This window comes from Mobula hypostoma, chromosome 3 (genome assembly GCF_963921235.1).
Source record: "Mobula hypostoma chromosome 3, sMobHyp1.1, whole genome shotgun sequence".
NCBI lineage: Eukaryota > Metazoa > Chordata > Chondrichthyes > Myliobatiformes > Myliobatidae > Mobula > Mobula hypostoma.
The window spans coordinates 223,218,501-223,245,705 of record NC_086099.1 but is presented as its reverse complement, the minus strand read 5'-3'; the positions used below and the strand labels follow the sequence as shown (position 1 = coordinate 223,245,705).

At 48.4% G+C, this 27,205-nt stretch overlaps 2 protein-coding genes across 3 annotated transcripts in view; one reads left to right on the top strand and one right to left on the bottom strand.

Moving 5' to 3' along the window:
• Window positions 1–3,220: 3,220 nt before the first annotated feature.
• Window positions 3,221–26,354, top strand: gfus.1 (GDP-L-fucose synthase, tandem duplicate 1). Its single transcript, XM_063044599.1, has 11 exons — window positions 3,221–3,260; window positions 9,221–9,374; window positions 12,246–12,360; window positions 14,185–14,313; window positions 15,201–15,274; window positions 15,422–15,555; window positions 17,321–17,385; window positions 18,562–18,628; window positions 22,393–22,472; window positions 24,101–24,200; window positions 25,657–26,354. Exons 1-11 carry the CDS (start codon window positions 3,224–3,226, stop codon window positions 25,710–25,712), a joined length of 1,011 nt encoding a protein of 336 aa, XP_062900669.1. The 5' UTR covers window positions 3,221–3,223; the 3' UTR covers window positions 25,713–26,354.
• Window positions 22,481–27,205, bottom strand: part of bmb (brambleberry) — a 70,001-nt gene continuing 65,276 nt past the window's right edge. For both annotated transcript variants that reach the window (XM_063044593.1, XM_063044595.1), the window contains one exon: window positions 22,481–22,722. Coding sequence is in view for 1 of the 2 variants with exons in the window: in XM_063044595.1 (XP_062900665.1) it covers window positions 22,684–22,722 (39 nt within the window). In the remaining variant the exon portion in view is untranslated. The remainder of the gene's footprint in view (window positions 22,723–27,205) is intronic.

The window sequence follows — 27,205 nt, the reverse complement described above, 5'->3', positions numbered from 1 at the left end:
ACCCTCCCGCAATATTCACTCTCTATGGCGCTGGGACTGTGGGACTGCCCCCGGCTGCTGTACTTCGTGTCTGCAAGCTTTGTGATGATTTGCCTGGCTAATATGATGAACTGACACTGAGGCTTTGGGCCTACTCCTGAGGAATTGAGGATATTTTTTTAAAAAATCATTTTGAACCTATGTAACCTCTGGCTAAAAGAATAATTGGGACTGAATAGGAATTTTTGGACTGAAGTAAACTCTGTCTTCAGCAGTTAGCTAAGACAGGCTCACTACCAGTTCGCCTTTGGTATGCAGAGAGAGAGACATTATACATTGTACCCTCGTTTGAGTAGGGAGGGAGGAGGACTCACTGATAAGGATAGGAATGAACATCTGTCTGTAATTAAGTCAGGGCCTTCCAAAGGGAATAACTGATAAGGACTGGACAGTACATCCATTTGTAATTAAACCTTGATTTAACAGACTCTCTTATCCAAGTAATTAAGCTTTGCACCAGCAGACTTGGTGGGTGTACCAGTCCTAATGACATCTTGCAACAGTAATGTATGGGGCTTACTATGTATAAATATACGGCCGTAACTAGAGAGAAGGAGCCCACTTGTCAGATGGTGGCAGTACTTACGTGCCTTCCCTTCGACAACTGGGTCTCAAACTCCTGCAGGAGGGTGCGCGATAAACTGATGTAACTATAAGAAGCTGGTCTCCCGAGTTTTATTCAGATTTGACTTTAAGACCCCGGGGATTCGGATCCAGGGACTCAATTTGGTTCGGAATACCAAATGCATGCTTCTGTTCTTTGCATGATTGTGTTTTTTTTTCTCTCTTTCTCTGCACATTCAAGGTTGGTCTTTCATTTTTTATAATTGGCTTCTTTTGGGTTTCTTGCTGCCTGTAAGCAGACAGATCTCAAGGCTGTATAATTTATACATTCTTTGAATCTTTTGCAGTCCCAACTAGAGAGAGAGCGATACTGGATCTCCTGTTAAGGAATGAGACAGGGCAGGTGACAGAGTTTGTGTCGGGGAACACTTTACACCTAGCGATCATAAAGCCACTTGTTTCAATGTAATTATGGAAAAGAAAGGTCTGGTCCTCGGTTGAGATTCTAATAAATCGGAGAAAGGCCTATTCTGATGCTGTCAGAAAGGATCTGGGTCCGGCAAGTGTGGACTGGGACTGGCTGTTTTCTGGTGTACTTGCAAAGTGGGAAGCCTTCCAAAGTGAAATTTTGAGAGTGGAGTTTGTATGTTCCTGTCAGAATAGGAAGCAAGGATGACAGATCAAAGGAACCCTGGTTTAAGAGAGATATTGAGGCCTGGTTAAGACAGGAACAAATGAGGTTTGAGGAGTATGAGAGATGCAAGAGATCACTTACGAAGGAAATCAGGAGTGCTGAAAGAAGACATGAGGTTGGCCTGGCAGACGAGTTGGAGGCCTGTGACTAGTGGAGTTCCACAGAGATCGGTGCTGGGTCGTTGTCTGACATCTATATCAATGATCCGGATGATAATATGGTTCACTGGATCAGCAACTTAATGGATGACACCAAGATTGGGGGTGTAGTGGACAGCGGGGAAGGCTTTCAGCAGGATCTGCATCAGCTGGAAAAATGGGCTGAAAAATGGCAGATAGGATTTAATGCAGACAAATGTGAGGTTTTGCACTTTGGACCAACCAGGGTAGGTTTTACATAGTGCACTGAGGAGTGTGGTAGAACAGATGAATCTGGGAATACAGGTACAGTACATAATTCATTGAAAGTGGCGTCACAAGGAAATAGGGTCATAAAGAGAGCTTTTGGCACATTGGCCTTCATAACTTAGAGCACCAAGTACAGGAGATGAGATGTTGTGTTGGAGTTGTATAAGACGCTGGTGAGGCCCGATTTGGAGTATTGTGTGCAGTTTTGGTCATCTGCCTCCAGGAAAGATGTAAATAAGAGTGAAAGAGCACAGAGAAAAATTACAAGGATGTTGCTGGGACTTGAGGACCTGATTTGTAGGGAAAGCTTGAACAGGTTAAGCCTTTATTCTCGGGAGTGTAGAAGACTGAGAGGAGATTTGATAGAGATATACAAAATTATGAGGGGTATAGATAGGGTAAATGCAAGCCGGCTTTTTCCACTGAGGTTGGGTGAGACTGCGACAAGAGGTCATGGATGAAAGGTGAAATGTTGAAGGGGAACATGAGGAGAAACTTCTTCACCCAGAAGGTGAAATGAGTTACCAACACAAGTGGTGGATGTGGATTTGATTTCAACGTTTTAGAAGAATTTGGGTAAGTACATGGTTGGGAGGGATATGGAGGGCTATGGTCAATGGTTCAAAGCAGATTAATGGTGAGGCATGGACTAGATGGGCCAAATGGCCTGTTTCTGAGCTGCAGTGGTCTACAATTCTATAATGAACAAAGGCTAGAAGTTTCTTTTTTCTTTCTTTATTAATCTTTTTATTGATTTAAAAGGAACATAAATACAAGAATTATCTCAAATATATATATCAACAACAATACAAATCGAGATTGAGATAGACATCATCAAAATCATAGTGTTAAGCTAGTGTATAACATATAATTAAAACAGAAAACAGCAATTCTCCTCTAATCAGTTAGAAGTTTCTAGTACTGTAATTCCTTGCATGCAAGAATTGGGAACGAGATGCCGGAAGTAGTGGCTGAGCTGAGCGCATTAGCAACATTTGAAAGCCACCTGGATAAGTTCATGGATAGGAGAGGCTAAAGGGGCCATTCGGCCAAATGCAGACGATGGGACTAGCTCTCCGGGAAAGGCACAAGGAGGCTGGAGGGTCTGATTCTAGGAGCGAGAATATGGATTTAAATGAGAAGTGAATACCTTTCCACAGAGAGCGGTGTTATTTTAATGACCAATAGGCTTGGTGTTTATCTCTCACCCTACCCCTCTGAGACAAGTGCTTGCTCCGTCACGTCGCTGTTTATGGGATCTTTCTGTGCAGACTGATTTCTGCTATCCCTGTATCATCGGCGATTGTGATCTTAAAAAATGCATTGGCTGGAATACACACATTGGGGTTGGGGGTGGGTGCGGAACGAGGTCCCTGATATCGCACCATAGTGGTGGGAACTTCAGCGCAGGGAGGGTAGCGTCAGCTCCTTCAAAACTACAACTCCCATGAGACACCGCGCGAGGCAGCACGTAAATGCGTGAGTGGCGAATCCGGCGATACATCCGCGTCACGTGGCGATGCAGGAAGCAGGTCCGGGACCGGGTGCTGCAGCGGGTGAGCGCAGGGGGTTGGGGGGAGGGAGGTGGAGGGGTTAGAGGGGGAGGTGTGAGGGGTTGTAGAGGAGGGAAGTGTGAGGGGTTAGAGGGGAGGGAGGTGTGAGGGGTTGTAGAGGAGGGAGGTGTGAGGGGTTAGAGGGGAGGGAGGTGGAGGGGTTAGAGGGGGAGGTGTGAGGGGTTGTAGAGGAGGGAAGTGTGAGGGGTTAGAGGGGAGGGAGGTGTGAGGGGTTGTAGGGGAGGGAGGTGTGAGGGGTTAGAGGGGAGGGAGGTGTGAGGGGTTGTAGGGGAGGGAGGTGTGAGGGGTTAGAGGGGAGGGAGGTGGAGGGGCTAGAGGGGAGGGAGGTGGAGGGGTTAGAGGGGGAGGTGTGAAGGGTTATAGGGGAGGGAGGCTTGAGGGGAAAGGGAATGAGACAGAATAAGAAGGTTGCGGGAGGGGAAGGAGAACAAGCTGGCACACAGGTGAGACCAGGTGAAGGGGAAGGAGGGTGGAGGAAGTGGTTGAAGTCAGCCGGGAGGGTTAGGTAGGCAAAAAGCAGGATCTCTGGGTGACCACCCATTTCATTTTGACTTCCCATTCCGACTTGATGCGGTCACTCTCAAGTTGGAGGCTCAACGCCTCGTGTTCTATCTGGGTAGCTTCCAACCTGACGGCATGAACATTGACTTCTGTAACTTCTGGAAATTTCTACACCCTCCGCCTTCTCTCTTTTTCCATTCCCTGTTTTGGCTTCCCTCTCAACTGGCCATCACCTCCCCTAGTTGCCCCTCCTTCCTTGTCTTCCATGGTCCACTCTCCTCTCCTATCAGATTCCCCTTTCTTCTCCATCTTGTTTTACGGCAGTTGGCACCCAGCTTAATGGTGCATTACTGCCACCTTCTGCTCCAGAGTGTGCAATAGACTTACATTCTAAATCCCCTCACCCAATCACACACACACGTACCCTAACCCACACTTTATCCTCCCCTCTTTGGCCATCCTAGTACCCTATTCCTGCTTATCTGTCATATCCTATTTTTAAAAAAAAAACCCTGTGCCCCTTAAGAAAGCTAAAAAAAAAAATACCCTGACCTGTGTTCTCTCACCCATGCCCAGCAACCCTTTTAATGTGAATTCCTGCACCCCCAATTCCCTTAGATTAATTATCATCATCTCTTTCTGTATCCCATACTTCCTGCAACTCAGAACTACATGTTCTACTGACTCCTCTTCCTGACATTCCTCACACAATCCTGTCTGGTGTTTCCCTATCATTTTCAATGTTTTGTTTAATGCACAGTGCCCCAGCCTTAACCTGGTCCACCCAGTTTCCTCTCTTCTGTTTCCATTACCTACCCTAGTAACTGCAACACTCTTTTGTATTTGATATAAATGCCTCCCTTTCCCCTCCATGTCCCATCTTTCTTGCCACATTCGGTTGACTTTTTCCCAGATTACACACTTAACCTCTGCTTTACTGATACTAATGTGCATTTCTGTATTTTCTTTCTTTAACGCCCTCTTTGCCAACTCATCCACCCTCTCATTCCCCTTCACCCCTACATGTGCTGGAACCCATAGAAATTTTACCTGACCTCCCTGATTTGCAATTCTTGTAACTAACTGAAGGACTTCATAAAGTACATCTTGCCAACTGTTTGTGTGAAAAGACCTTAAATTTGCTGGAACTGAGGATGAATCTGTACATATCAATGCTTTGATTTGTCTAGCTTTCTCCACCCTTCGCAACGCAACCAACACTGCCAGCATCTCCACTATAAACACCCCTAACTTATTAGATGTTCTTCTGCTGATTCCAATTTCTTTTGATGGTATAGCCACTCCAAACCCTGTCACTCCTGTTTCAGGTTCCTTAGCACCATCTGTATAAACCTGAGTATAATCACCATACTTTTCCATCACATGACAGTTAAATGCACTTACCAAATCAGTTTTATATTTTCCTTTCCTTTTTACCTCTAACAAATGCCAGTCTATGTCAGGCCATACAAGCTTCCATGGAGCTACAACCGGATAAACTACTGAAGGATTTATCCTCAGATCAAACACTCCACATTCTTTAGCAATATCATTCCCTATCCGACTAAAGTTATCCCTCTGAAACCTCCCATTTTCCCAGCACTCCTGCAACACTCCTTTAGTAGGGTGAGAATCATTGTGCCTAGCCCAGTAGTTTGCCATCAGTTGCATCTTTCTTAGTTCCAAAGGCATTACTCCCATTTCTACCTGTAGGGCTGATACTGGTGATGTTTTAGAAGTCCCACTGCACGCTCTCAAAGCCTGAGCCTTAATACACACTACATCCAGTTTTACAACCATTTCTTTAATAAAGTGCTTGAATTCCTGGCTATTGTAAGCTCCTTGCATTCCATTGCAAAAAAAATCACCATAATTAGTATTATCCAACCCATGACACTTCCTGGCTTGACTGATTAGTGAGGTTCTCCCTCAATTCTTCCCATGTCAGTCCTACTAACCCTAAATGGTTCACTGCTGCTTTGACCACCAGCTGGATTCTGTCACTTTTTGACTTTACCTCAGCCGTACTATTAATCACTCCTGCAATGAAATGTAACATCGACATCAACAATTGGGAAACCAACGCCAAGGACAGGAAACTCTGGGGAGCCATCATCCGAGAAGGAACAGCAACTTTCGGAGCCAACAGATGTGCAGAATTAGAAGAAAATGTAAAGAGAGGCAGCAACAACCAAAGCCCAATCTGCCATCTGGAACTACCTGTCCTGAATGCGGAAGAACTTTCAAAGCCAAGATTGGACTCATAAGCCACCTGAGAGCCCATAAGTAGATCAACAGAACGAAGACCATCATCCTCAACCTCGAGGGATAGCCACGACGATGAATGTTACTAGAGCCTTTTTGTCTACATAAATCCTGTCATTTGTTCTTTGTTGCATCTCTCGCATCCCTATTGCTCCCTGTTCATTAGGAGCATTATTCTGTTCTCTTGACATTCTGACAGCTTCTGCATAAGGGATCTTTCTTTTCACTCTTATTTCTTGAATTTTATTCTCCCGTTTCATAACCTCACACTCACTATATGCCACATTATGATCTCCTCCACAACTGCAGCATTTTGGTTGCACTCCTGTTCCGCACTTTCCATATTCATGATCACCCCCACATCTAGCACATCTCCTCTGCCTTTTACAGATGTGAGCTATATGTCCAAACCTTTGACAGTTATAGCACCTCAGTGGCTTTGGCACAAACACCCTTACTGGGTAACTCATGAAACCCAGGAACACCTTCCCTGGCACTCTTTCTTCTTCAAATTCAATCAATACTGATTCACTTTCCTTTTTCACTCCCTCCTTTGTTGTTTTCAGTCTTTGAACATTCATTACTTTTCCTCTTTAACTCCTCCATATTTATCCTTTTTTATCCTTGTGCCACTACCATCATTCATACACACCAAATCCCTTTCTTCCATCAAATCTTCAATTACCTTTCCATTTGGATCTGTAATCGGATCCCCCCACATTGAGCTGTGAGCATTGAAATCTGCACATCACACTACTTTATGTCTGTTTTGTCCTTGTATCCTTAATGGACTGTCCGAATCCAACCTTTTATATGGATTCTAGTAGTTAATTATAACCACTGCCTCCCCTCCATATTTATACTCATTGGTACCCCCATGATCACTCCTTTACAACCACCATTTTGTGCTCCCACCCTCCCCGTGTATTCCACCTTGCATTTCCCTATCTCTTTTAGCTTGAGTGCTTTCTCAAGTTGTTCCTCATTCGCACATCTCACCAATAGGCTGCCATCATTAAGAACTTTTGCAAATACTATTTCCCCTATCTTATTTGCCAGAGTTGTTGTTAGCACAAACGGGTTAATTTTCTTCATATGTCCCTAAGCCGTCTCTTTAAACCTAATTACGACAACACCTTCTCTCTGAACTTGTTCATCTTCCTCACTTTCAGAGTTCTCTCCACTGTCGTTTCTTATTTTATTCCCTTTGTCTCGGTTTTCATTCATCCGTCCCCTCATTATCTCCTCATTCTCTATACTTCTCCCTTCACAATAATCCATTTCTCCCAGGCTGCCTACCTCTGATCCCAAATCCCTATCCCACTCCTTCCCCACTCTCTTTCCCTGAATCCCCCATCGTCTTGTCCACCATTACCGGACCCGTGTGACCCCCCCCCAGCAATTCCCGCTCCTTCCCCCTTTCCCTCAACAACATTCACACACGCACGCTCCCATTCCAGCCGCTCACCTCCAGACACCGGATTCCTCCTCCTCCGGCCCTTTACCTTTTTAACCCATTACCTCCCGGTTTCTTACTTCAACCCCCTCCCCCACCTACCTGGCTTCACCTGTCACCTGCCAGCTTACCCTCCGTCCTCCCCCTCCCCCTTCTTATTCTGGCTTCTTCCCCCGTCCTTTCCAGTCCTGATGAAGGGTCTCGGCTTGAAACTTCGACTGTTTATTACCCTGTACGGCCGCTGCCTGCCCCGCTGAGTTCCTCCAGCGCGGGGTGTGTGTTTGTGTGTGTTGCTCTGCATCGCCAGCGTCTGCAGGATCTCCTGTGATAATGATTCCATTCAATATCACTGGCCACTGTGCCCGCAGTGTCGCCTGGACCAGCACTGGTACCCACTGGTGCCCCCCCTCGCCCCCACCCGGTCTCTGCCCCTTGCTACCCACCCTGACCCAGTGCAGGCGCCAGTGGAACCAGGGCAAGTCCAGTGGTGGGCTTTGGAGATCGGGAGGGTGGTGGGTACCAGTGGGTGCAGAAGGGTGTACGTGGGGGTGGGGGATAGTGGATGGGAGGGTGGAGAGTGTGTGGGGGGGAGTGTGGATGGGGGGGTGGGGAGTGTGTGGGGGAGAGTGGATGGGAGGGTGGGGAGTGTGTGTGGGGAGAGTGGATGGGAGGGTGGGGAGTGTGTGGGGGGGGAGAGTGGATGGGAGGGTGGGGAGTGTGTGTGGGGAGAGTGGATGGGAGGGTGGGGAGGGTGTGTGGGGGGAGAGTGGATGGGAGGGTGGGGAGGGTGTGTGGGGGGAGAGTGGATGGGAGGGTGGGGAGTGTGTGGGGGGAGAGTGGATGGGAGGGTGGGGAGTGTGTGGGGGGGAGAGTGGATGGGAGGGTGGGGAGAGAGTGGATGGGAGGGTGGGGAGTGTGTGGGGGAGAGTGGATGGGAGGGTGGGGAGTGTGTTGGGGGAGAGTGGATGGGAGGGTGGGGAGTGTGTTGGGGGAGAGTGGATGGGAGGGTGGGGAGTGTGTGGGGAGAGAGTGGATGGGAGGGTGGGGAGTGTGTGGGGGGGAGAGTGGATGGGAGGGTGGGGAGTGTGTGGGGGGAGAGTGGATGGGTGGGGAGAGTGGATGGGAGGGTGGGGAGGGTGGATGGGAGGGTGGGGAGGGTGGATGGAAGGGTGGGGAGGGTGGATGGGAGGGTGGGGAGTGTGTGGGGGGAAGAGTGGATGGGAGGGTGGGGAGTGTGTGGGGGGGAGAGTGGATGGGAGGGTGGGGAGTGTGTGTGGGGAGAGTGGATGGGAGGGTGGGGAGGGTGTGTGGGGGGAGAGTGGATGGGAGGGTGGGGAGGGTGTGTGGGGGAGAGTGGATGGGAGGGTGGGGAGGGTGTGTGGGGGGAGAGTGGATGGGAGGGTGGGGAGTGTGTGGGGGGAGAGTGGATGGGAGGGTGGAGAGTGTGTGTGGGGAGAGTGGATGGGAGGGTGGGGAGGGTGTGTGTGGGGAGAGTGGATGGGAGGGTGGGGAGTGTGTGTGGGGGGAGAGTGGATGGGAGGGTGGGGAGGGTGTGTGGGGGAGAGTGGATGGGAGGGTGGGGAGTGTGTGGGGGGGAGAGTGGATGGGAGGGTGGGGAGTGTGTGTGGGGAGAGTGGATGGGAGGGTGGGGTCCCTGAGAAAGTGTCCCCACGGAGACTCCAATGTCCCGTCACTGACCCTCCTCCTCCCCTCGCCACAGGGATGAGCAGTGGAAGTGGGCCGCACCCCTGGCGGGTGCTGGTGACAGGGGGTTCGGGGCTGGTGGGCCGCGCCCTCCAGCAGCTGGTGAGCGAAGGAGAGGAGCTGCCCGGCGAGAAGTGGATCTTCCTGTCCTCTGCCGATGCTGACCTGACGTAAGTCTGGGTGGGGAGAGGGGACAGCATTTGTTGTGCGGGGGCGAGGCACTAGCTGGGACCCATCCCAAGGGCAACTGTAGGGGAGGGGTACGGAGACGTGGCGAGAGGTGGTGGGGTGATGCTTTGGGAGAAGGAATGCCTGGTGGGGGTGCAGGAGGTATTCACCTCCAGCAGTCCACTCGGCCTATCGCCTGGATCCCAGCCCCCGGCTGCACCAGGCTTCTTGGTGGTAACCCTTGGGTCGTGGGTTTAGTGGTGGTTGGTATGGTCACAGAGTGATACAGCAGGCAAAAAGGCCATTCAGCCCAATATGTCTATACTACATTGTATAGATGTATTTAAACTGGTCCCATTTGCCCTGTTTGACCTATAACCCTCTAAAGCATCCCTATCCGCACTCCTGTGAAGTACCTTTTGAAACCACTTCCTTTGGCATCTCATTCTGTAAACCCTCCACCCTCTGTGAAGAAATTGCCCCTCAAATTCCTTTTAAATCTATCCCCTCTCATCTTAACCCTGTGCCCTCCAGTTTTTGGTTCCCCTTTCCTGGGGAAAAGTCGTCCTCAATTTCTACGTGTTTACAGGGTCACCACTCAGTTTTCTAAGCTCGACACTTGCCCAGCCTCTCCCTAGACCTCAGGCCCTTGAGTCCTGGTGACATTTTCAGATCTTGCCATTCCCTCCAGCTCACTGGTATCCTTTAAACGGGGTGACCAAAACAACACACAACTGTCTCCAGTGTGGCCTGCCCAACTTGCAGTGTAGTATCCCAGCTCCTGTACGGAGTGCCCTGGCGGATGAGGGTGAGCAAACCCCAACACCCTCTTCACCGTCAGCCTCTTGAACCAGAAAGACAACTCCACTCAACTTCACTCACGCCAGTCCTGCCAAAGGGTCTCGGCCCGAAACGCCGACTGTACTCGTTTCCATAGACACTGCCTGGCCTGCTGAGTTCCTCCAGCATTTTGTGTCTTTGCCACATTCTGTGGACTCACTTTCAAGGTCTCTCAATCTCGTGTTTTCGATATTTATTGTGTATTTATTTATTATTTTTCTTTTTCTGTATTTGCACATTTCTTGTGCACGGTCGCTCATTGATTCTGTTGTGTTTCATTGTATTTACTGTGAATGCCTGCAAGAAAATGAATCTCAGGGTTGTATATGGTGACATAAATGTGCTTTGAATTCTGATTTACTTTGTACCCGTGACTCCACTTCCAAGGAATCATTTACTCCTCGGTCTATTCTCTGTTCTACAATACCACCCATTGTCGAGCCATTCACTGTGAAAGTCCAGTCCTTGGCCCACTAACACATCTGATCAAGATTTCCCTGTAATTATAAAGATTAGCTTTACTTGTCACATGTCAAAGCATACAGTGAAATGTGTACGCAGTGTCAACAATCGCAGTTAGAGATTGGGCTGGGGGCAGCCCGCAACTGTCACCATGCTTTCAGCACCAACATAACATGCCCACAACTTGCTAACCAAACCAGTACGTCTTTGGACTGTGGGAGGAAACTGGAGCACCCGGAGGAAACCCACACGATCATAAGGAAAATGTAGAAGCCCCTTACAGCCAGCAAGGGGAATTGAACCCCGATTGCTGGGGCTAGAAACCATTTCGTTAACCACTGACAACCTGCTTAAGACCATGAGACAGGAGCAGAATTAGTCCATTCAGCCCGTCGAACCTGCTGCACCGTTCCATCAAGGCCCTCTCAATCCCATTCTCTTGCCTTCTCCCCGTAACCTTTGATGCCCTGACTGATCAACAACCTATCAACCTCCACTTTAAATGTACCCTAGATGTGGCCTCCCCAGCTGCCTGTGGCAATTAATTCAAACGATCTGTCATCCTCCAGCTAAAAAAAAATTCCTCCTCCTCTCTGTTCTAAAGGGACGCCCTTCTATTCTGAGGCTGTGCCCTCTGGTCATAGGCTCCCCCAGTGTTGGAAACAACCTCTCCACATCCACTCTACCTAGGCCTTCCAATACTCGAGAGGTTTCAATGAGCTCCCCGCTCATTGTAAACTCTGCTGAGTACAGGCCCAGAGCCATCAAACGTTCCTCATACTTGGCTGTCAATGATTCTACCTATTTTAGTGTCATCCACAAACCCTTTAATGTTCCTCCATTGTTTCTGTTTTATCTCGTTCTACCTCAATGCACTGCATAATGAATTGTTCAGTGTGCAAGACAAGCTCTTCACTGTCTCATGTGACGATAATAAACCAACTCCAATTATACCTTCTCATCTCCATCTTTGATGTAGATGACAAACAACTGTGGGCTCAGGTTCAGGAACAGTTATTACCCTGCAACTATCAGGCTCCTGAACCAGAATGATAAACTTCATCACCTCCTCTGAACTGATTCCACAACCTACAGACTCACTTTCAAGGACTCTTTACCACTCGTGCTCTCGGGATGATTTATATTTGCTTGGTTTCTGCTTGTGTCAGTTTTTATGGATAGTTTTTTGCAGATCTTTCTATATTAATTTATTTTACTGTGAATGCCCACAAGGAAATGAATCTCTGTGTAGTATATGCTGATGTATACATAACTTGATATTAAAATTACTTTGAACTACGAACACCAGTCCAGTCCAAACAACAACCTCTCTCCATCTCTCTCTGCTCCTTGCTATCGAGCCTTTTGCACCTTCACGAAAACTTAGCGTGTTCGATGGTGTCCCTTTCCGGTGGAGGACGGCGGTTTTCCCGTGGTGAGGACGAGTGTGTCCGTGGTGAGGACGAGTGTGTCCGTGGTTGGGTGGGAGAGTTGGTGGTGCTGCCCTGTGGCATAGCTGGTTGGGGTACCCTGGCAAATGGTTCTGCTCTCTATCCCCTCCCCTGGTGCAGGAACGTGGCAGAGACCAGGGCGGTATTCGAGCGCTGTCAGCCCACCCACGTCATCCACCTTGCTGCCAAGGTGGGGGGGCTGTTCCACAACATGGCACACAACCTGGACTTCTGGGTGAGTATGGATCCTGCGGGGGTGGGGTGGTGGAGCGACAGGAGGATCTCCATCCATAGGGAGATTAGGGTTTAACCTCAGAATAAAGGAACCTGCTTTTGGATGACCAGAAGACATAGGAGTAGAATGAGGCCATTCAGCCCATTGAGTTTGTGCCATTCCATCATGGCTGATTTATTATCCCTCCCACCCCCATTCCCCTGCCTTGCCATACAACATAGAGCAGAAGAGCACACTACAGGCCCTTTGGTCCAGGGTGTTGTATCAATCTTTTACCGTCCATGATCAATCTAACCTTTCCAACCCACACAGCCCTCCATTTTTCTATCATCCATGTACCTACCTGGGAGTCTCTTAAATATCGCTAAAGTATCTGCCTCTACCACCATCCCAGCAATGTGTTCCGCACACCTACGACTCTGTATTTTAAAAAAACTTACCTCTAACACCTTAAAATTTTTGCCCTCCCCCACATTAATAAGGGTGTCATAGGTCTCCCGGTGACCTTTGACACCCTGACTAATTAAGAACTGATCAACCTCCACTTTCAATACACCAATGACTTGGCCTCCAGTCTCGCTAAAGCAATCCCTCCTCATCTCTGTTCATAGAGGATGTCCCTCTATTCTGAAACTGTGCCCTCTGGTCCTCGCCATCGTCTCCATGTCCAGACCTTTCAATGTTCGGTGGGTTTCACTGAGATTGCCAGTGAAGTGGGGAGCTCTGTGTACGGCAAATCCAGGAGGTTATCATCACGTCAGGGTTTTCCAGAACTAGAATGGGGTTCACAATCACTGGTATACGTCATGGAATTTGTCTTGTGGCAGCAGTATGCTGCAAGACGCAAGAAATATATAAAAAATAAATAGTGCAAAAAGAGTGAGGTTGTGTTCATGGACCGCTCGGAAAACACAGGAGTAGAATCAGGCCATTCAGCCCATCATCTGTTCTGCCATCCCATCATGGCTGATTTGTTATCTCTCTCAACCCCATTCTCCTGTCTTCTCCCCGTAACCTTTGATCAAGAACCTATTCATCTCTACTTTAAACATACCCAATGATGGCCTGCACAGCCGTCTGTGACAATGAATTTCACAGATTCACCACTCACTGTGTAAAGAAACCCTCTGGCGGAGGGGAAGAAGCTGTTCCCGAAATGTTGGATGTGTCCCTGAGACTACTGTGCCTCCTTGATGGAGGTAACGGGAGGCTGGGGTGTCCCAGGTGGTGAGGGGCCTGAGTGATAGGTGTTGCCTTCCTGAGGCACTGGCTGTTGACAGTGTCCCCGATGGGGGTGCTGGCTGTGGCTCCACACCCTGCTGTGTGTTGGGTTTCAACCCAGCAGTGGAGGGGGTTCACAAAGGTACTGTGAGGCTCAAGAGCCTGAGTTAAAGGGAGAGTTTCAGCTCGCCTGTGACTTCATTCTTTCAAGAATGGGTTTGGGTTTTTTGGATGGGTGAGTGGGGGTAAAGTTGGAGAGGGGAAATCAAGGAATATGGTGTGGAGCTTGGTTGGAGGAGGGGTGTGGAGTGGGTGGAGGAGGCAGTGGGATAGGGATGGAGTTAGGGAGGCGGCGTTGGGGATGAGGGGGCTGGCGGGAGGGACGTTGGAGATGAGCTGGCAAGAGGGGGCGTTGAGATGAGGGGTCGGCGGGAGGGGCGTTGGAGATGAAGGGGTTGGCGGGAGGGGGCTTTGCGGATGCAGGGGTCGGCGAGAGAGGAGGGTGGAGGGGGTGAGTGCATCGGGTTGCTGCAAGGGGTCCGGGTGGACCCAGTAGACGTGGCCCCCAGGACTGACTCCCTGTGGACCCATTCCTGTCCCCAGCGGCAGAACATACAGATAAACGACAACGTCCTGCAGACAGCCCACGAACACGGAGTGGCCAAGGTCGTCTCCTGCCTCTCCACCTGCATCTTCCCTGACAAGACCACCTACCCCATCGATGAGACCATGGTGAGTCCCACGTCTGCTCACCCCTCCCTCCTCACCCGGGGCTCAGAGCTTTCTGTGGTGTATCGATAATAACTGGTGAAGGACGAAGGGGACGTACAGTATTCCTTTAGCTCCTGAAGAAGTAGAGGCACTGGTGAGCTTTCTGGGCCCCGACACTAGGATGGTTGGATCAGAATGAGGTTTAATATCACGGGACATGCAGCAGCAGTACAATGTACACAATGAAAACTAAATTATGGTAAATATACACTTACTCTAATTTACAGCTTTTATTATAACATTGTAATAATATATTTAAAAAGTTAAATTAAATAAATAGTTCAAAAAGAGTAAGAAACAAGTAACGAGGTAGTGTTCATGGGTTCAATGTTCATTCAGAAATCGGGAGGCCGCGGGGAAGAAGCTGTTCCTGATGGTAACGATGGAGAAGAGGGCATGTCCTGGGTGGTTTGGATCCTTAATGATGGACGCTGCCTTTTTGAGGCACCGCTCCTTGAAGATGATTTGGATGCTGCGGAGGCCAGTGCCCATGGGGAGCTGACTGATTTCACAACTTTCTGCAGCTTATTTCGATCCTGTGCACGCCCCTATACCAGACGGTGATGCAGGGCGCATCAGGACATATAAAACATAAAACAATACAGCTCCAGAACAGGCCATTTGGCCCAGTGTTGTGCTGAACCAGCTAAAAAGCAAATCTGAAACACCCAAGCACTGATCCCTCCTGCCTACACAATCTTTGATCTTAGTGTGTTAAAGACCCAGCAGCACAACATCGTGGGCCGCAGAGCCTGTACAGTTATGTCCTAAATAGTTGTAGATATGTACACCAAGGGACTGGAAGCTCCCCACCATGACCTCTCTCTCTCTCTCTCTCTCTCGTTTAGATACACAACGGGCCTCCACACAGTTCGAATTTTGGATATTCCTATGCCAAGCGCATGATTGATGTTCAGAATCGGTAATCATTGCTTGTTTGTGTCTGACCTCCTCGCCCCAGTGCCCGGATGGCGACGCTGTTCCTGTGCCAGCGTGTGTGCATGCCTGCTGTCTGCATCCGTCGGGGTGGCACTGCCTCGTCCCATTAACTGTCTGACCACTTTTGCAGGGGCTACCACGAGCAATATGGCCGCATGTTCACGGCGGTGATCCCTACCAACGTCTTCGGCACACATGACAACTTCAACATAGAGCTGGGCCACGTCTTACCGGGGCTGATTCACAAGGCCTACCTGGCACAGAGTTGAGTCTTGGTTGTCGGTAGCTATTAGTGTTTGTACTCAAGTGTGAAGAGTAACTCTTTCATCTCTGGTTCTTGTCTGATGCTGCCTTCTGGCCTTTCACTTTCTGTCCGGTTTGGGGAGAAATGGTTTATTGTTGTCACACCTAAAGCACCACAGCGCATAAATGATCCCTTTGCCCATCTGAACAGTGACAGCCTGTTCCCTTCTACCTGCATCCAGGCCATATCCCTCCCATCCATGTCCCTAACCAAACTTCACTGAAGTGTTTCAATTGAACAGCCATCCATCATCTGCACTAGCAGTTCGTTCCAATCTCACACCACCCTCTAAATGAAGAAATTCCCCACCAGGTTCCCCTTAAACGTTCCACTTTTCACCCTAAATCTGTAACCTCTAGTACTAATATCTCACCCAACCTTAGAGGAAAACGTCTGCAAGCATTCACCCTATCAAATCTTCCCCCCGTTCTCCTGCGCTCCAGGGAGTAAAGTCCTAACCTGTTCAACTTTCCCCAATAGCTCTGGTCTTTAAGTCCTTACCACATCCTTGTAAATGTCTCCTGCACTCCTTCGATCTCATTGATGTCTGTCCTGTAGGTAGGTAACGAGAAATGCACACCATTCTCTGAATTAGACCTAACCAATGTCTTATGTAATTTCAACATAACATTCCATCTCCTGTACTCAGTACTTTGATTTATGAAGGCTAATGTGCCAAAAGCTTTCTTTACGACCCTATCTACCTGTGACACCACTTTCAATGAATTATGGGCCTGTGGTCTCAGATCATTTTGTCCTACCTCACTCCTCAGTGCCCTGTTGCCTCCCGTGTAAGACCCAACCTGGTAGGTCCTCCCAAAGTACAGCACCTCACACTTGTCTGCGTTAATCTCCATCTGCCATGGTTTAGCCCATTTATCCAGCTTCCTCACTGTCCACTACACCCCCACTCTTGGTGTCATTACAAACTTGTTGATCCAGTTTACCACATGATCATTGAAAGTATTAGTAGAGATGGTAATTAATAATGGACCCAGCACCAAGATATGGTGAAAATCTTTTATTTGTGTGCCACACAGACAGAACATTCCCTGCATAAATACTGTGGGGTGGCCCAGAAGGGAAACAATGCAGAACAAAGTGTTGCAGTTACAGAGAGTACAGTGCAGGGCCAGGATGAAGTACACTGAGCTAACAAGAGTTCATCTTTAGTACACAAGAGTCTGATAGCACCGGGACAGATTCTGTCCTTGAGCCCAGTGGAATGTACTTTCAGGCTTTTGTATCTTCTGCCCAATGGGAGAGGAGAGAGGGAGAATGTCCTGGGGTCTGTGATTACACAGTGAGAAGTGTAAACAGAGTCCATAGAGGGGAGGCTGGTTTCTGTGCTGTGCTGAGCGCTGTCCACAACTCTCTGCAGTTACGCAGAGCATTGCCGTACCAATCCAGATAGGATACTTCCTGTGGTGCATTGCTAAAAGTTTGTGAGGGTCAATGGGGAAGTGTTGAAATATGTGTGGCAATGTGGCATTTTATAACTTCTGCTGAATGCCACTGGCCTCGGACAATTAAAGGGGCAGTTTGCTGACAACTCTGTGTGAGGGTTTTCCGTCACGTCCCCTGCCCATTCCTCCTCCCTGTCTGCGGCAATGGAGAAAAGGTCTGCTCTGGGTTTGAGTGAAGAGGGAGAGCTGTATTAATGAGCCCCACCCCACGGGCTGATCCAGCCTGGCTCTAACCCTTTTCTGTTTGCTTCATTTGTAGAGAACAACACCCCCCTGGTGGTGTGGGGCTCGGGGAAGCCCAGGCGACAGTTCATCTACTCTCTGGTGAGTCACTGGTGTCCGCAGCTCCTGGGTCCCAAGGTCCGGTAAATCTGATGTGGGAAGGGTCTCTCACGCCCTCTGGAACCTCTCCTCCTCAGGCTCTCTGCAGAACCCTGTCCCAGCGTCCCCTTCCCCCCGGGGAATCCAGGAGTCAACATTTATTACTCAGAGACACAGTGGGGTCAACCCTTTGAGCTGCACCACCCAGCAAGCCTGATTTAACCGTAACCTAATCACAGGACAGTTCACACTAGCCCAGAGGAAACCCACACGTTCCACAGGGAGGACCTGGGGAGACTCAACTCCCCTGATAAGTGAACGAGACCAGTCCAGGGGAGGAGGCCGGGCAGCAATACGCTGGCCACCCAGGTTCGATTCCCACCGCTGCCCGTAAGGATTTTGTCCGTTCTCCCGGGTTTCCTCTCACAGTCCCAGGGACATATCGGTCACTGTAAACTGTCCTGTGATTTCGGCTTGAAGGGTCTACTCTGTGCTGTATCTCAACAGATAGAGGTAATCACAGTGTGGAGACAGCCCTTCGGCCCACTGATGCCATGCTGGCCACCAAGTGTCCATCTCCATGAATAGCATTCTACTCCCCCCCCCCCAACCATCCATTCTCCCACTCAGAGGAAATATACAGCCGCCATTTCGAGCCATACAGTCAAAGCAGTGCATCAGGCCTTTTGGCCCAACTCACCCATGCTGACCAAGGCGTCTACCTAAGCAAATCCCTTTTGAACAGTGCAGGCCCTTCGGCCCACAATGTTGTGCCAACCCACTTTAAGAACTAACCCTTCCCTTGCCATAGCCTTCCATTTTTCTTTCATCCATGTGCCTCTTTTAGCACATTCCAAATACCCACCACTCTCTGTGGAGGTGGGGGGACCTTGCCCCTCACATCTTTGAAATTACCCTCTCTCCTTAAACGTATGCCCTCTGGTATTAGACATTTCAACCCTGGAAAAACACACTGTCTGCCTCCTCGATCTATGCCTCTCAATCTTAGAAACCTCTATCAGATCTCCCCTCAGTGTCTGCCACTCCGCAGAAAACAACCCAACTCGGATTTGCCATTTCTGTCCTGGGAAAAAGTCGCTGGCTGCCCACTCAATTGATGCCTCATCAACTTGTACACCTCTATCAAGGCTCATCCACGGTGGTTCCTTTCCCTTCCAGGACTTGGCTCGCCTCATCATCTGGGTCCTGAGGGAGTACCAGGAGATCGAGCCCATCATACTGTCAGGTGAGTGGCTCCACATGGTGATGACTCCTGCCCAGCTCGTACAGCCCTCTTACTGTACTTGATGCCCAATACAAATGCAGGTCCCTGCAACAACGCCAGGTCTGTTCTCGTTCCCTCTTCCCATCCCCCGCCCAGCGCATTCAGCGGACATCTCCGTAAGATGTTCCTGTCAGCACTGCAGTGTGCCCTCTTGTTCGGAGCTGTGGGGAATGTCGGGACAGCATCAGGGGGTTCTTTGCCGTGCGTCGAATGTATGTTACAGGACAGTGTAGATCAGTCTTTCCCAACCTTTTTGCCCTGGAGGAACCCTTAAAATAATTTTCAGGTGTCAGGTGTGAAAATTATTGTATCTACAGCTCACGGTACATTAGCAAGTTGTAATCGAAAAATAGAGTATGAATTTTTTTAGCCAACTTTTCTTGGAAAAATAAAACAGATAGTTGAGCTCACCTTACTTTTCTTGAAATTAACCTCTTCCTTTCCCTTCCATAAATTTTAAAAACTCATAAGGCAAACAATAAGTTTCTGTTAAATAACTGACTTAAGCCAAAAAGGGATTTAATTTTTCTAAATGTAGGCTTGATAGATTTAGTTTAAATAAAGGTTGTAAAATTATTTTAATTAATGCTATTTACAACATAAAAATTTATTGATGTTGAACAGTAAAGTTAATAAGTCAAAGCAATATGAATAAAAATATAGTCTGACAATTTTATACAAGACTTTGAAAAAGTGACATGATCAGGGTCAAATATAGGCCTAGCATGTGAAACCTGTGCTTGGTTTTTGCTGCACAAACACTCAATTCTGGATTGATCTTGAGATCAGTGCACACAGATTTCACTTTCAACTGAAATGAGATGATTTCTATCCTTTGGTTATTAAACAAGGAAAAGCTTGCTCATACATGTAAGTTGAAAACTGCAGCAAAATGTTCATTGCTTTCCTAGGATACTCTTCTTTCACAGAAATCCAGAAGTTGTCCAGGGGCAGGTCAGTAAATCTCATCTTGAGTGCACGATCAGAGTGCAGCTCACAAAGTTCTCCCTCTTCTCCCAAAGTCAAGTCCATCTGCCCAGTCATACACTGGTGTTGAAAGGGAGGAAAAATACTGTTCAGTTTTCTGCAGTTCTTCCAGGCAGTTTTTAATAAGATTCAAGACTTTCTGATCCTTCCTCACTCTCAGGCCCAAGCAGCAGTGGAAACATTTCAAGATTTCCTTCTGCAACATGATTTTTCCAAACATTGTTTCCTTTTAAATCCAAGAATCTTGTTACTTGAAGTCAAAACATTTTCTCCAGGGGCTTGCAGAGACTTATCCAACTGGTTCATATGATGAAAAATATCTGTTAAATATCGTTTCTGCAGCCATTCTTCATCTTCAAAGCACTCAGCAAAATCTGGCCTACTGTTTTCTTGAAAGTTCTCCTGCAGTTCACCTTTCTGCTCAAACACCCTGTTGAGAACTCTTCCTCTGCTAAGCCGCTGGATTTCCATATGTAAGAGGAGATTGGTGTGCTCTTTGTCCAGGTTTTCAGTTTTTTTTTTAAAAAAACATTCTAGAGTTAAGCATTTTCGTAGCATTATCCAGAACTATTTTCCATTTCACCTCCAAGAGTTTTTGACATCAGCACCTTTGTGAAGAAAGCAGTGTGTTGTGACAACATCAGGATTTTCTTTTTTTTAAACAAGAGAAATGAACCTCTCACAGAGCCACCCATTGAAGGGGCTCCATCATAACAGATGAAAATACAGGTGCTCCAAGACAGATCTTTTGTTTCCCAGATATGAAGACGAAACATTAAATATATCTTGACCTTTGCTTGTTTCGGGCAGTTCTTTACAACAGAAAGTTTTCTTGAATTTCACTATCATTTACAAATCTTACAAATGCTACAACATGATACTTACTGACACATAAGCCTGGATAGAGAAGCTGTTATTTTTCAGTGTATCACACAAAACCTCTTCAGCGTCATGTGTCATGTCATCAATACGTCGACTTATTGCACTGTTTGAGAGTGGCTGCTATTTTGCCCGAACAAAGACCATGCAAGAGCCCGTTCTCAAGCTACCATGTGCAGCTCACTGTGCTCTCCTCACGCACAGAAGATGAGCTACAGGCTGCAGTCACAGTTCGCCAAGTCTGCAAGGGCTTTCAGGTTAATGGTCAGTCTGAAGTAGACAATGATGCTCCATCAGAAGCCCCCTTGTGGCGTTTACCACCCACCTGGGATCACCATTGACGACCACCTTTTCACCACAGTTGAGCCGTTCACCTACCTGGGCAGTGTCATCTCCAACGAGGGACGCTGACAATCGACTCACCAGAGCCAGCAGTGCCATCGGGTGCCTCCAGAAACGTGTGAAAGAACCACCAGCTGCGTCTGTCCACAGATACCCAGGTGTACAGGGCTGCCATTGTCACAATACTGCTATACGGTTCCGAATCCTGGGTCTTGTACCGCGAGCAAATCTGGCCATTCGAGCACTTCCATCAGCGCTGCCTCCACTCCATCACGAGAATCAGCTGGCAGGATCGTGTCTCCAACAACGAGGTCCTGGAGGGAGCTCAACTTCCAGGCATTGAAGCCACTTTGCTGCTCAGGCAGCTCCACTGGCCAGGCCACGTGTCTCACACGGACAACTTCAGGTTACCGAAAGCACTGCTCTACGGAGAACTCTCTCAGGGCAGGAGAGATCGTGGTGCCCCACGCAAGAGGGGCAGAGACCAGCAGCTCTCTCAGGCAAATATCGAGGTCAACGAGTGGCAGCAGCCGGCTTGTGACAGAGACGCTGGAGAACGCTGATCCACGGGGCAGACAAGAATTTTGAGGAATCCAGAAGAGACACCGCTGAAGAGAAGAGGAGACGCAGGAAGGATGCGACTGTCCAAGTGCCCACATCCCAGCTGTTCCTGTGGCCCTACCGGTACTGAGCCTGCAGATCCGGAATTGGCCTCTACAGTCACCAACGATCGTGCCGTATCTTCTTCCCTCCTGATCTTCGCAAGCGAAGAACCAGCCGTCATCATCATTGAATGTGAAACCTTTTCAATTTCTCGTTCTGCATCTTGTCCTAGCATTTTACCCACTATAATTTTACATGCTGGCATTATTAGGTTCTCACCTACTGTGTGACTTTTCCTTTTCTGGATAATAAATTCTACTCATTAACACTTCGTCACTGACTGACTTTATTAGCAAAAGCTTTACTCTTTGTTTTAAGATTCCAATAGTGAAATAATCTGTGCTTTTACATGTCATATGGCAATGATTTATAGCTAAGTATCTTTTCAATTTTGCTGGAGCCATTGCTACATTTGTAAGTTTTTGCCATAGACTAGGCACAGTGCAATAGGACAACTTGGATTACCAGTCCATGCAAAATCCATTGATAAGTAGCTTTCATTGGGAAGATGGATTTTTTCCTGTGTTGTTGCATTAGTGCAGTCAAATAACTAAGGATTAATTCTAAAGCCACTACATTAGACTCAGATATTAGACGGGCTAATAAAAATTTAAAAATGGACATTTAACATTTTGAAAAGACACTTCATGCTCCTCATCAGCCTACTGTCCTCCCCTCTGTACAATACAGCATTACCAATTATCAGCCTACCGTCCTCCCTTCGTGCAATACAACACTCACCAGTCTATTTAACCCATGTGATGGGACGGTGTTCCCCCACCCCCCCAACAGCCCCAAGCAGGGTGGTGAATGTCCGGCCAGTGAGCATAATGTTTGTGTGTTTCTGTCCACAGTGGGAGAAGAGGAGGAGGTGTCCATTAAGGAGGCAGCGGAGAGTATTGTGTCGGCCATGGGGTTCAAAGGTGAGGTGATTGTATCCTTCACTGTGGGTGCGACCCTTGTTCAATGTTCTCATGGATTTGAGCCATGGCTCTGTTGCTGCTGCTGACAAAGGTCAGGCTGCTGAACGGGAAGGGTACAGCCCTACCCACTGACTGTCAAACTCTTTGCTCAGCCCGTCACTGGTCCGCCAACACCAGCAGCTCCTCTACTGTTCGTTGCAGTGGATCAGTGTGCACATGCACTCACAGAACGCTGGAAGGACTCAGCAGGCCAGGCAGCATCTGTGGAAGGAAATGAACAGTCAGCGACCCTTCATCTGGACTGGAAAGAAAGGAAGACATGGCCATTGTAAAAGAGGTGAGGTGGGGGGAGGGATGGGACAGGACAGGTGACGGGTGGATCCAGGTAAGGGAGGGATGTGATAGGCAGATGAGGGGAATGAAATGATGGAAGCTGGGCTGTGATAGGTGGAAGTGACAAAGGACTGAATGAGATTGAATCTGATGGGAGAGGACAGGAAATCATGGAATGGGGGGAGGAAGAGATCTGGAAGGAGGAATGTGTGTGTGATGGGAAAACAGCCGCGGTGGGGGGGAAGAAGGGGTGGGATTAAAAGGGTAAAGGAGGAGAGCGGTTACTGGAAGTTGGAGAAATCGATGATTGAAGATGGGATTAACTTTCTTCGACAATGGACATTGGAACATGCAGTGAAAGGCGCCATTTTGTGTCAACGACTGATGGAGTCTGAGGACGTGCTGGGGGCAGCCCGCAAGTATTACTACGTTTCCAGCCCTAACAGAGCATGCCCACGATTTACTAATCCTGACCCACATGTCACTGGAATGTGGGAGGAAACCCACGCAGTCACGGGGAGAACGGACAAGTTCCTTACAAGACAGGAGTCGGAAATGAGTCCAGGTCACTGGCACTGTAATAGGGTTACCCAAACCACTACGTTATAGTGCTGCTTATCCCTGTCCATTAGGGAATCTTGTGCTTCACAGCTTCTCCCAGTCTGTGGCGGTGGGTAGAGCCGTTGCCTCACACACCTGGAGACCCGGGTTCGATACCAACCTCCGGGGCTGCCTGTGTAGAATTTGCTCATTCTCCCCGTGGCCATGTCAGTTTCCCCAGGGGCTTCAGTTTTGGATCCCAGTACAGGCCTTTCAGCCCACAATGTTGTGCTGGCCTTTTAACCTGTTCCAAGATCAATCTAACTTTTCCCTCCTACAGAGGCCTCCAATTTTCTATCATCCATGTGCCGATCTAAGAGTCTGTTAAATGTCCCTCATGTATCTGTCTCTACCACCACCCCGGCAGCTCCTCACCCACCGTGTTTAAAATAGAAAGAAACAAACTTGCCTCTGATATCCCTCCTATACTTTCCTGCATTTGCCCTGTGGTATTAACCGTTCCTACCCTGGTGAAAGTCGTGCACACTTCTCATCTCCTTAGAGAAAGGCACTTGCTCTGGTTTCCTCCCCCATCCCAATGAGGCGGGTTTGGTGGGTTAATTGTCCCTGGTGTATGGGGGTAGGGGAGTTGTTAGTAATGTGGGGAGAATTAACCGGGATTAGTGTAAGTGGGTGGTCAGCACAGGATCAAAGGGCTGCTGGGCCCGACTCCAAGCTGTGTGCTTCTTTAATACCGAGCCTCCAGTTTGACACGAGCAAGTCCGACGGCCAGTTCAAGAAGACGGCAAGTAACAGCAAGCTGAGGAAGTACCTGCCCGACTTCCAGTTCACCCCCTTCAGCCAAGGTGAGTCACCCCGCCTTTGTCCCTTCCCTCGGTCACCTGGCCACCCGACTGCCGGATCCAACCCTGGTCCACCTCACCCCACAACATGAGGCGTGTCCCCGGCACAGGACACAGTCACCTGCTTTGGGGCATACCAGCAGCTAAAGTGCCCTGCCTGCCGTATTCCCATCTCGTTTATGCTGTCCAAAATGCTTACCTGAGCTGGTCCCATAGCCTTCTACACCTTTCCTATCCATGTACCAGTCCACTTGTCTTAATTGTAGCAGCCCCTACCCCACCTCTAGCAGCCCATTCAAAAATCAGCTTTATCAGTACTGACTTGTATGATGTGAAATTTGTTGTTTTGTGGCAGCTGTAAAGTGCGAAGATACAAAAATTATGAAATGGTGCAAAGGAGGTGTGTTCATGGATATTTTTGAAATCTGATGAACATAGAACACTGCAGCTCACAGCTGGCCCTCCGGCCCACAATGTTTTTAACCTGCATGAAGATCAATCTAACACTTTGCTCCCACACTGCCATCCATTTTTCCAGCATCCAAGAGTCCAAGCCTCTTAAATATCTCTAATGTAGCTGCCTCTTCCAGTCGTTGACAGGACATTCCATACATACACCACTCTGTGTTTGACATCCGCCAAACTTTCCTCCAACCACCTTAAAACTCTGCCCCCTTTATTAGCCATATCCACTATCTATGCCTCCTATCTTATATACCTCTATCAAGTCACCTCTCATCCTCCTTCAAGAGCAGAGCCCTAAGCAGAACAATATTCCAACTCTTACAACACTTTTCTAGGAGCTGTGTTGCTCTAGTCTGACCAGAGCTCAGCTATCAATTTATTATTGTGACAGGTACCAAGATAGAGTACAGACTTTCTATTTGTTTGCCCCAAGTATAGCCAAGTAGTTAAAAGAGAAACAAAATGCTGAAGGATCTCAGCCTCAAACAGCGACTGTTTATTCATTTCCACAGATGCTGCCTAGCCTGCTGAGTTCCCCCAGCATCTACAGAATCTGTGTTACAGTTGGGGTAGTGATAGAGGCTGATACACTGAGATGTTTAGATAGGCACCTGACTGTGAGGAAAATGGAAGGATATAGACAGTGTAGGTAGAGGGGATTAGTTTGGTTCAAAATAAATTTATGATTAATGTCACCATAATTACGCAGAGATTCACGGTAGAGCAAAGAAATAGAATGGAATCGTAATAGAGCCAAAAGTTCAATTGTCATTCAAGTGTACATAAATAGTGTTTCAAAACAGCATTCCAAAAGACTTAAAACCAATGGACAAACTGTGCAAATGCAAAAAGCAAAACAAAATAAACAATAACTTAAGGAAATTCTTGCTGCTCTGCTGAGAGTAACGTGTGTTTTCATGAAACAAGCGGTGGGCTGGTGCGAAGGGCCTGTTTCTCTGCTCAATAACAGATGCTGTTGCTTGTTCTGTTGCAGCTATCAAAGAGACCTGCGAATGGTTCGTCGCCAATTACCATGCAGCAAGAAAGTGACAGAGAGAGGGCTGGCTGCTCGTTCTCACGGATCTGGGTGTTAAGATAGTTTGGGAATAGATGGAGATACAATTCACTGTAGTAACGGGTCTAATCTGAGAAGCAAGCAAGACAGCAAACCCAGATTTTTCTTGTATGGAATCTCCCAGTGCAACCCTCCCCCCCCCCCCCCCAAACACCCGGTGTATGCTGCACCCCAGAACAGTCACAACTCTGGTCAGACGCAGTAGCCGCAGGAGGGCCCTGCGGAGTGTGGCCGAGGGGGATTTTACTGCCTGCTATCTCCATAATAAAGGGATCATTTAACCCTTTCACTGATTTAGTATTGCTGACTCGGTGTAACTCTATGTTGGGACTCTACTCTGGTTGTGGGCTTCACTATGGGACTGTGTACTGACTCCATTCTATTGCTGGAGCCCACTATCACTGAACTTCAGCAGAGGGTCTGTCTCCCCACTGCCCCATCCCTCTGCTCTGAGCTACACTGCAGTCCTAGGGGTGGAATCTATGGCTGTTAGGTAATATTCACCATGTCTTCAGGAGGTTGCTGTTTACGGGTGGAGCACAATGCTCCACTTTTGTACAGTGATTTAAATAATAAATGTTGGATACTACCAATCCAGTGACTGAGTTTATTTATTTCATGATGCAGTGTAATTTCCAGCCCAACAACCTACCAATGTCTCCCTCCCTCATCACAGGACAACTGGAGGCACCAAGGGATTTCTTCAGAGAGTCCTTGTACCTCTTCTTCGGTGTCCCTCTGTCACAGTGGCCAGTGGAGAGTTCAACGCACAGCACAATCTTGGGCAGGCGATGATCCTCCATCCTGGAGCCGTGCCCTGCCCAGCGCAGCTGTGTCTTCAACAGCATGGCCTCGATGCTGGTGACCTCCGCCTGTTCGAGGACTTCGATGTTGGTGACGAGGTCACTCCAGTGGATGTTGAGGATGGTGCGGAGGCAGCGCTGGTGGAAACACTCAAGGAGTCGTAGGTGGTGACGGTAGGTGACCCAGGAGGGTGGTCAGTACAATGGCTCTGTACATGCTGATCTTTGTGCCTTTCTTCAAATGCTTGTTGTTCCAGACTCTTTTGTACAGCCTGCCGAATGTGCTGTTTGCCTTTGCCAGTCTGTTGTCAATCTCTTTGCCGATCTTGGCATCTGATGAGATGGTGCACCCCAGGTAGCTGAACTGGTGAACTGTCTTCAGCTCTACCTCACCAATGGTGATGCAGGGAGGGTGGTAATCTTCCTGAGGTGCGGGCTGATGGAGAACTTCTGTCTTCTTAAGCTGACTTCCAGTCCAAAGAGCTTGGCAGCCTCTGCAAAACAGGATGTTATATGCTGCAGGGCTGTCTCTGTGTGGGCAACAAGGGCAGCATCGTCTGTGAAGAGTAGCTCTCGGGTGAGTTGCTCCAATGTCTTGGTGTGGGACTGTAATCACCTCAGGTTGAACAGGCTGCCATCAGTACGGTATTGGATGTAGACACCAT